The following is a 10983-nucleotide window of genomic DNA, read 5'->3' as shown; positions in this document are numbered from 1 at the left end:
ATATGGTTGACGTACATGTTTAAACAATAATTTGAAAGATCTATAGTTTATTAATAAAATCGGTGTCTTATCATGGAAATATTGTTATTACGTCTCACTTTGTAATGTTCCAGAAGTTTTTTATTTTGTCTTCGAATCATCAGTTTCAGCCTATTCCCAGCTTGTCTCACTCTTAGGTTGACCCTTCTACTTGACTATTCTACTCGTGTAATGGGTGTATGGTCCTGTCCCGCCTATAGTGGGATCAACTATGATATACTTAATTGATTCTTGGGGGATAGAGGGCTCGTGGTACCAGTTGCCTTTCCTCCTTTGCTTTGAGAATTGTGTGAACAAAGATTGCATAGAAGGGAAAGAGGTCTTCGTACAAGGAAGTTCATCTACAAGATCTGGTAGTGCCCTCGTGGGCACGTTCCTATTAGAGTCGGTCTGATCTAATCGAAGTCAACTGACTCACATAGAATACGGGGTGAGTTTTCACCGAGTTGATCGCTTGAGTCTATAGACTACCTCGGTTTTCTACGAGGTCTTTATAAATATGTTAATTAAGAATATTAATATTTCAAAAGATGACCATATGCGACTAGGTTTTAATCTTGAGTGTCCTTTGATTTGCATGAATGTGAATGGTTGTTGTAGTCGATTCAATATGTTTACCATTTCAAAAACTTGACCAAATAAATGAGAATATAATTTCATGAGATAAATTTACTCATTAAGATAAGTAGATGAATAGTTTCCTTAAACACTGATTTCGAGACTTAAATAATAGGGTCCTTCCCTCTCATTAACTCCGGAGGGACTTGGTTTATGGTTTGATCAAAAACAAATTATTCATTAGATAATCAATGATATTTGAGGTATGAGATGTATATAGGGGTAAAATAAACTTTTGACTCAACTGTAATCACACAACTTGTGAATGATTGACTTTCTTGTAATGATTATATTAATGGACAAAATTTATTCTGCCATGTATAATAGTATAACTCTAAGTCTTAAATAAAATAACTTATAGGTAATGAATGAAAATTAATTAATTAAAAAGTTTAAATTAATTTTATATCTCTGTAACGTTTCCATGCTAGTTGATAGTAACACTAAAAAGAATCCATTTATTTTAAATACTAAAAGAAAAAAATATATACATTTAATATATTAGATATATTAAAATAAAAGAGAAAATTATATGGATGGTATTTGATATCTTAAATATTAAAATAATTAATGTATATTATATATCTTTCTTAATTGAATACATATTAAATATATTATGATATTTAAATAAGATTTAAATACAATATTATATAAATATTTAAATATATTATTTGACAAAACTTCTCTCCAAAAGTCTCTACCAATAGAAACTTTGGATTGACTCAAATGAGCCTCCTACATTTTCTCCCCTAGAAAGTAGATTCTCTATCCCCACATGGAAACCGATTTAGTTATGCTCATAGTATGCATGAAAGTATAATATAAGAAGCGCGTAATAGAATCTGAGCATGATATGAGTTGACCTAATGCATGTAAGAGCACGTTAAACATTCTGATGCATGGTTATCGAGGAATAAACCATTGAGCTATGATTTGATTGAAATCGGAGCATGCCTTTTGTGTGCAACAAAGCATGTTATAGGAAACCTATTATAAATGTTTGAGCATAGAATGAGTTGAGATGGTACATGTTAAATGTTGTTATGCATATTTACTAAATGCGTACACACTGTGTCCTATGAACTGAAATTCATGACTAGGTATCCATGTTTAGATCGTTGTGCTATGTCTCTATTTCATATGTTTGTGATGTATTCAGTTATACAAAAACGATTAGGGGTTCGCCAACTAACCTTCAAACATGAACCTGACTCAAGGGTTCGGATAACCATAAAACTGGCTTATGATACTTTATGACTTATGATGGTACCCTATGGAGCTACTGTGAAGTTTTTGAGTTAGCTTCCTATAGTGAGCCTGTCACAAGGGATAGAGGTCCATAGTTGTACCTTAAGAGTTTGCTATGATTATTGTTCATACACGTGAGTTATGCGGTTATACGGGGACGATTGAGAGTTTGCCAACTAGCTCCTAATCATAAACTTGACTCGATTATCAGGGGTCCGAATAACCATAGAACAAATATATGATGTTTTATGACGTACGATTTTTGCTCTGTGGGGACTATTAGGAAGTTTGCCGGTTAGCTTTCCTTTGGTGAATATGTCACAAGCGGCAAGGGTCCACAGTTGCGCCTTAGAGTTTGATGAGCCTAAACATGCATGAACCCTATGAGATAGACATTAAGATCACACCTTGAAGAATAAAGATATGATGATAAAAGAGACTAGCAGAAACGACTAATTAGAAGACCTAGAGAACTTAAGAATGTTATGAGGGCTAGAGGTCCAAATAGGACCAAGAACCAAGAAAATAGAATGAGTAAACCTAGGGGTAGTCTAGGAAACAAATTAATTAAGGCACCGAACCCCCAAATGAGAATAAGGCACCGAACAAATTAAATAAGATTAATAAAATTTTATAACAAACTAGGTACTTCCAGCAAATTGCTTACTGAATATATTTTATATACTCACTCCTGCTACTTCAATTTTCTTTTTAGGTGGAGCTTGATCTAGCAATCGAGGGAGAGGCACACATAGGTGGTTGGTCACAGGGAGTCTTGTCACACTTAAGACTAGATTTCCTTTTGTACTTATATTTTAAATTTTCTATTTAATGTATTTTAAATAGTTTGACCTTGTAGTAGTATGTTTTGGTGGTCTCCGTTTGTCTTTTGTAAAAGAAAAATTTTCATTACTATTTTAATTGAATTAAAAAATGCATATACCCTTCATTTACTCGGGTGTCACATGTACACCAACTTCCACTTTGTTTGTCCTCGAACCACATCCTAATGGGAGAGATACTACTCTTATACCATTTGTAATACCCCATGCCCAAGATTCAAATCATAATTCAGAATTAAGATTCAACACCTGATGTCCCCATCATTCTCCTGCGACATGGTCACGTTACCTTTCCTTGCTTTTTAAAAGTGAATACTATCCCCACAAACCAACACGAGTCCTTCCATATGCTTACTAGTAGAGACATATGCTCTTGCCTGAAGATGGTTCCAAGTTGCCCTCCATGTTGCGCTTGGACCGCTTTGTTGGTTAATAGGTTGTCTGCACGACCCTCCATGCAATTCATGACAATATGTCCTTCTTGACCATACCAGAAACATGCTCTAGTGCAAGTCAAGCATCGTCCCAGGGTTTCCTTCCACATTCATTGCACTAGGGTCTCCCTTACCCTACAAGGTTCACCTTCTATTTTGTGACTCAATCATAGAACTTCATAGTTAAACATGTTTTACTTGGGACAATTCTATATAGGGTGAGATCTTGAAAATTTACCTAGGCTGCATGTGAGTGAGGATAAAATATGCTAGAAGTATTTGTGTTGGTACGTAGAGATAGTCTTCATTATTAAGAAGCAAGGAACGTAAGTAATGTAACCATGTTGCAGGAGATACAATGGAATGTTGGGGCTATCAGATGCCGAATCTGAATTTCGAATCTTTATCTGAATCTTGGGCATGAGTCATTACGTGAAGTCTCACATTGGTTGGGGAGAAGAACAAAACATCATCTATGAAGGTGTTGAAACTTTTTCCTAGCAGACGCGTTTTAAAGTCAAGGAAAAGTTCTCACTTCTAGATTAATTTGGGTAGAAATTAACGTGTGAATATAACATAAACATGATAAAAAGTAAAAGTTAGAATATTAAATCTTCTTTTAGATACTAAAATACAATACAGTAAAATTGAAAGCTTGGGGGCAAGGGTAAAATAGAAATTTCAGACGTTGTATTTGATTTCGTATTTTCAAAATAACTGCAATTATTAGTCTTTAATCGTCCTCCATTTTCCAATTTGGCCCCTAATATTGGTCCAAAGCTTCCCTAAATTTAATAAGCTCCTTACTTTCAACACATTCTATTTTTAGTAATTTTCATTAAAGTCATTACTTAAATGGGAAAGATGGGTAATAAATAATAATTTTGAAAGGGTAAATTCATTTGAATTTTTATTTTCAAAAACAATTACAATTTGGTCTCTAATCGTCCTCTATTTTCCAATTTGGCTCTCCATTTTCGTCAAAAATTTCCCTCCATTTTATAACTTCTCTAATTTCAAAACACTCTAGTTTTAGTAATATTTATTAAATCATACCTTAGATATAAAACATAGATGGTAAACAGTAATTTTCAATGGTAAAACTGTAATTTTCCAACTTAACCCTTAATTTTGGTAATAAAACAACTTCTTCCCTACTTTTCAACATTGTTCTAATTTTAGTCATTTTCATTAAAGTCATAATTTAAATAGGAAAAATAGAAAGGTAAAAATTGAAAATTTTCACAATTTTCTTTAAATTGCAATTTGGTCTCTAATCGTTCTCCATTTTCCAATTTTTGTCTTTAATATTGGTAAAGAAAAACTTCCCTAAATTTTACAATACCCTACTTTCACTCATAACTTAAACATGAAAAAAAAAATAGTCGTAATAATATCAAGTCATCTTGAGCTAATAAATATACGTCATAATTTACAAAAAAAAAAATGTGGTTTAAAACGAACTATATATATTTAATGAGAATTAACGTAACAATAGTGTAATATTTTAGTAACTCATAAAAGAAAAAAATATATAAAACAAACATATCTTAAAAGCTGAAATATTTGAATTATCCTTTCGGTAGTAGATATTGTCCTCTTTAAACTTATCCTTTCGGACTTCCCACCACTAGCAGATACTATCATCTTCGAGCTTACTCTTTCGAGCTTTCCCAGAAGGTTTTTAAATTAGATAGGGTTTCCACACCCGTATAAAGAATATTTAGTTCTACTCCTATTTCACACTTACCCATATGGTCCACGTTTCCATAACTATTCTATTTTTAAAAATTATTCTTATTTCTTTATAATTCATTTTGGGCTACCAACAAATATGAAAACACTAAAAAAAAGAGAGAAGGGTGAGCAAAGGGCTTGTGGGTCCTTCCTTTCCACGCAAAGGCTGAGCAAAGGACATAAAAAGGAAGAGAGAATCACGCAAATGCCAAGAAGAACTAAACCAGATATGCCCAAATATGAGGCTTCTGGGTCCTTCCTTTTCTACCCGTTGCTGGCCACTTGTGCCATAAAACTAACCAAAACAGAAATGTGGTATCAAAATAATGCCTCCACCAACGCCATCTGATATACTTAAATTGCTTACAATAATACTATTCCACTCATGAATCGTGTTTCTTGTTGCTGCTTTTGCAACATTTACAATATCAATGGACTTTCAATGAGATAGATAGCGTTTCAAACATTGTTATGAAGAACGTGCAGTTCATCCATTCTTTTAGCTGAAATTAATGAAACATCTGCGACTCATTCACCAAAACAAAATGTAGAAACAATATGAAGCTTAGAATGTCAAATTTTGGGTATTTGCCCGTGTGTGAACATGGCCAACCAATAACGTTATCAGATGGAAGGAACCTTTTTTTGACAAATCAAAACTAGAAAAAGGTTGCTTAAAGCTAGAGATTTTTCTGTGAATTGGAAACCGACTTTCTATCTTCGGGACCCATGGGACCCAAACGGAAGCTTGACTAAGTATCACAATTGTCCTTATTCGAGCATAATGAATGATATTTGATATCATCTTCGGGTATTCTTTCGAGCTTCCTTCAAGATTTTTAAAACACGTCTACTAGGGAGAGGTTTACACATCTTTACAAAGAGTGTTTCGTTCCGCTCTCCAACCGATGTGGGATCTCACAATCCACCTCATTCAGTGTCCAGCCTCCTTGATGGCACTCATTCCTTTCTCTGATCGATATGGACCCCCACCAAATCTACCCTTTTGGGGCCAGCGTCCTTGTTTGCACATTGCTCTATGTGCACCCCCCTTCGGGGCTCAGCCTTCTCGCTAGCATATTACTCGGTGTCTGGCTCTAATACTATTAGTAACAGCCCAAGTCTACTGCTACTACTAGTAAATATTGTCCTAGTTCGGGGTTTCCCTCAAACTTTTTAAAACGCATAAGGGAGAGGTTTCTGCACTCTTATAAAGAGTGTTTCGTTCTCCTTGCAACCCGATGTGAGATCTCACACATGGGACCTAAACTAAAGCTTAGTTCAGTGTTACAATTACCCTTTGTTTGCAACTAATAAGTGATAATTTTGATATCACCTTCGAAACTAAATCAACCAACTCAGACTTGAATAGTTGACACAAATAGTCTCATCTCATAACTTAGGAAAGTGATTTTAGAAAACGTTTTGAAAAGCATTTTTCTAGAATGGAATTAAATCAGAAATTACAAAGTCAACAACTTCATAAAGCTTATCTAAACTGCCGCACCCCCTACTACCAGCAAAACCAGCTGGCCAAGTCTTGAAAAGTGAGGCGTATATCTCAGAGGCATTTACACAAACAGGTGGTGCGCATGCAATTGAAAACTACAAAAGAAATATCTCGAAGCCAAGCATGAATAGAAAACAGACAGAGAAGATCAGTAGCCTTTAGGGCAGGGGGGCCACCAGGCTTGAAAAGGATTACCAAACGCAAACCAAATTTGAATTTGGATTAAAAACTTAAAACATGGGGCTTGTGTGAAATCCAAAACAGTCAAGTAAAGGGAGTATTCACAGCGCAAATAATGGAACCTGCTTCGAATCTCCATCATGGAAAGCGAACGAACTGTATTCACCGCCGAATGGGTAGCTCCTTCTCGCTGCCATTGATGAACAACGGACTTCTTCTTTTGTCCACTTTGAGCATAAGTTCTCATCGCTTTGCTTTGCTTTGGGATTCTCCAACAGGCCTCAATCATTCCCTAAATTAGTTGATGTGTGACTTCCATCATCCATCAACTCCTCTCTTCCAACAAACTACGCCTCCCCCTTAATCGAGCCTAGACTCCACACCTCCCCCTTGATGGAGTCTTAGTAATTTTTTACGCCTTCGAGGAGGCTCGACTCCTTTTCTTAGGAGTCTTTTGTTCGATATTTGAGGATTTACCAATCTATTGGCACGACTAAATAGGGCACGGCTCTAATATCATGTTAGACAAACACGACTCTCCACAATGGTATGATATTCTCCAATTTGAGCATTAACTTCTCATGACTTTGCTTTGAGCTTCCCAAAAGATGGGATGGGGAGAGTATTCTTTGTTTATAAACCCATCATCATTTTCTAAATTGGCATGTGACTTCTATCATCTAACATACTCAATTTTCCTTTTTTTTTAATTCCATTTTGATATATTCAACCTTTTCCTTTTGTGAAAGCTCATTTTCATTATTAATGAGTTTGAATTTAGTGCACGTTTGATAATGATTTTAATTTTTATTTTCTTTTACACTTTAGGAATTATTTATTTTTATAAATTACAAATATATTTTGGAATTTTAGTTTTTAGCCTACTTTCTATTAATTTTTAGCACAAATTTATAATGTTATTTAAATTTATAGAATAAAACAAGCTCATTTTAATTTAGTGCACTTTTAATAATTATTTTAATTTTGATTTTCTTTTAAACTTTTGAAAATATTTATATTTATAAATTACAAATATATTTTGAAAGCTTTCGTTTTTAGCTGACCATTAGTTTTAGTTTAATTTTTAGCTCAAATTTTAAATTTTTATTTAAATTTAGAGTATAAATCCCTAATTAAAAAAAAAAAAACAAAACACTAATTATCTCTAAATATTATATTTTAACCTATAACATTAGAAATAGAAATTTTGTTTTAATCTTAAAATTTTAGATATTTTTTTTAATCGTCAATATTTTAAATATTTTATTTGGTCTTTAAACTTCACATATAAATTATCTATTAATCATATATTTATTCAAACGCTTAATACTAACCAAAATTTTGAATAAAATTGTTCATAGAGCCCTTAATCGTAAATTTGATAAAAGAAAAATGATAAAAATTTAAGATTATATGTAAAGCATAAAAGAAGGGAGAAAACATAAATTAGAAAAAAAAACAATAAAATACAAAACATGTTGGATTTTAATTTAAAATGGTTGAAAAGTAGGTTTAATAATATATTTATAATTATTACCATTGGAATCTAAATTATTAATGGAGAAAAATAAAAATAATTTGTGAAGCAAAATTAAGGCTGAAAAATGTGGGGGTCAAAATAAAATAAAAGAAAAAAGAAAAGGAATAAGGAATAAAAGCATTTAATAAACGAATCGGGAAAAAAAAAATAAATAAAAAAATAAATTAAGATATATTATGGTTGTTGGCCCTAAAACAAAGCCCTAACCCTAAGCAAATCCATTTAAATACCACCTGCCATCCTCGTCGGTACCCACAATTCTCAGTTTTCACCATTGTTTTCTTCTTCTCAATTCATTGTATTCCCTTCTTTCTCTCCTCTCTCTGCAATTCAATTCCGTTTCTCGCTGTGATTGTTTTCTTTCATTCGCCGGAATAGGTTCGAGAATTTTTCAAGGAGTTGTGAATGGTTGAAGAAAATTCCAGGAGTAGTAATTACATGCGCTCCCTTTTGGATTCAAGGGCGAGCGCTCGTCTTCCTCTTTCTGCTTCTTCTTCTTTTGCTTTTGGTTCTTGCAAGGAAGGCTGGTACTACCGCTGCCTTGGAGTTGACCCTTGAGATCTCTTTCTCTCTAATCCATATACTCATTTCAAGGAATTTTCATTTTCTTTTAAGTTTTTGCGATTTTTCTCTTTCGATTTTTTGATACCGGCGCTAGCTTCGGTGAATTTCTCGGGGCTGTTGTCGTCGGTATCCGGTTCCCTGATTCGGATATAGTTTGAAGGAAAAAGAAGGGATTGCGATTTCTTTTTTTCTTTTTGTATGAAGATGTTGCTGTACAAGCAGAAGAAGAACCAGAATGTTAAGGGCAATAGGCTGTTGATCAGCATCAATGTGCTCGGCAGCGCTGGTCCGATTCGATTTATTGTAAGCGAGGAGCAACTTGTTGCTGATGTTATTGATACCGCGTTGAAATCCTACGCGCGTGAGGGCCGGCTCCCAATTCTTGGCTCTGATCTTCACGATTTCCAGCTTTATTGTCCGAGTGCTGGACCAGATGGTAATTCTAATTTTATATTTTGTTCTCAATTCATTTGTGTTAATTCGTTGCAATTTTCCTCTACAATCGTGTTGCATGTTTCTAATCTGAAAGGATGGAGAAAAATTAGATGTTATTCGGTATTTATCTCATTTTGTGATGGGGTTCTCTGTTTTGGGATGTTTGGATTCTCTGTTGTTCGGTCTTTTGAATCCTCTGATAAAAAAAAAATTCTGGGTTGTAGTTTCTCATGTTGTATGGGTTTTTTTGTGCAGCCTTGAGTCCATGGGACACAATTGGATCGCACGGAGCTCGAAACTTCACGTTGTGCAAGAAACCACAGGCAGAGAAAGTGGGAGAAGATGGAAAAGCAGCATCACGGCCAGCCATCCATCGCAAAGCCTCAGGGAGCTGGAAGTCATGGATCAACAAGTCTCTGAATATGAAAATCTATTCCCATTGAATCCGCGTAATGATGATGGGTGATAGCCTTCAATTAGGTTGGTTTTAGTTTGTTGTGAGGCTTTGCAATTTGTTTTTTTCCTCCTTTTGTAATCTTGTTGGACCCGTATTTCAACTTGCTTTAAAGTTGGGTGGGGTTCCCTTCCCTCTTCTTCAAATAAACACTTAGATTTTACCCCTTTGAAACAAATTGCATCATAGTTTTTGATTGGCCATATATTGTTAAAAAGGTTATGGATGGAACTCGAAGAGTGTGTTCAATGAAAATGGGAGTTTGGCGCACATTAAGGAATTGTATAATTGAAAAGGTGGTGGTGGATGGTTTGATGTTGACTGTGTGAAATCTGAAGCGCTACGTATCACGTTTTGTGGATACTGATTATGTCATTGACAGAGCCTCACTTTCAATGGTGTTTGTGGGTCACCCACCAGCCCTTTTGACCTTTTTCTTTTCCCTTTTTCCTTCTCGTGTTGAAACCAGTGGTTTCTGTTCTCGTGGATTTTCGTTGTAGCAAGCAAGTTAAAATTGTTAAGATAGGAAGAGAGAGCTCATAAAAATTGACTTGACCATCAATACATTTTATCTGTTCATTGAACTCAACCCATAGTTTTGGGAGGCCTAAATTTTATGCCCAATCTTTGCGACGGTTGCACGCGTCGGGCAGCTACCTGCTACTCACGCTCACGCCTCCTCATGAGTCCATTTCTGCGACTAGTATTTGCATCACCCTTAAATTTTTATTTGATGAATGAGATATTATATGGATTTGGTTTAATGAAAAAGGAAAAAGGTTGTGTTGGAGCTTATTTGAAAGTGGAGTTTGAGTAAAGGTGATGTGATTGTGAGAGTGAGAAATGGTGTAAAGTTTGAAGCTCAACAACATATCTTTCTTTGCTTTCGATTGGATTTCAAGTCATTTTCCAAAATTACAATTAATTAGTGGGTGGTTGACTATGACCATCATGCCAAACCCATCCCCATCTAAATTCATCAGATCCATTCGACTATAATTCATCGATAATAAGACTTTTTTTTCATTACGAGGCCGAAAATATATATATTTCTTTCAAGAGAAATACTATATTGTAATATTAAAGTTTATAAAGATTTTCACAATTTTTTTTAATGGAAATTATATTGAAAATTAAAAAATATCATTAAAAATTTTATTTGAAATTAATCTATCTTTTTTAAATATATAAATTTGGGTTCTGATTAATAGAGAATTTTGGAAGAATAAAAATTGAAATGGAAGAATAAAAATTGAAATAGGAGGCAGGGACAAGAAGAAAACTTGATAAAACCATCCTCAATTAAAATAAACTCGACAATAAAAAAAATATATATATATATTTTCATGGGCTATTAAAAAAAGAGAAAAGGTAAAGGTTGC

General features: G+C 34.2%; 1 protein-coding gene across 2 annotated transcripts; it reads left to right on the top strand.

The window, feature by feature from the left end:
- The first annotated feature begins 8432 nt into the window (after positions 1–8432).
- LOC111784788 (uncharacterized protein At4g22758-like) lies at positions 8433–9976 on the top strand. 2 transcript variants are annotated; one of them, XM_023665381.1, is made up of 3 exons: positions 8433–9148; positions 9403–9627; positions 9820–9976. In XM_023665381.1, exons 1-2 carry the CDS (start codon positions 8911–8913, stop codon positions 9588–9590), a joined length of 426 nt encoding a protein of 141 aa, XP_023521149.1. In that variant the 5' UTR covers positions 8433–8910; the 3' UTR covers positions 9591–9627; positions 9820–9976. The 2 variants fall into 2 exon arrangements, with proteins under 2 accessions (XP_023521149.1, XP_023521148.1); XM_023665380.1 differs by lacking the exon at positions 9820–9976 and having other exon boundaries at positions 8434–9148; positions 9403–9776.
- The last annotated feature ends 1007 nt before the right edge of the window (positions 9977–10983 follow it).

Source organism: Cucurbita pepo, unplaced genomic scaffold (assembly GCF_002806865.2).
Source record: "Cucurbita pepo subsp. pepo cultivar mu-cu-16 unplaced genomic scaffold, ASM280686v2 Cp4.1_scaffold000278, whole genome shotgun sequence".
In the NCBI taxonomy this organism is placed as follows: domain Eukaryota; kingdom Viridiplantae; phylum Streptophyta; class Magnoliopsida; order Cucurbitales; family Cucurbitaceae; genus Cucurbita; species Cucurbita pepo.
This window is presented reverse-complemented; position numbering and strand designations above follow the sequence as displayed.

Coding starts and splice junctions, on each gene's coding strand:
- LOC111784788 (XM_023665381.1), top strand. CDS start 8,911: ATGAAGATGTTGCTGTACAAGCAGAAGAAGAACCAGAATGTTAAGGGC. Junction 9,149..9,402: donor TCCGAGTGCTGGACCAGATG/GTAATTCTAATT, acceptor TTTTTTGTGCAG/CCTTGAGTCCATGGGACACA.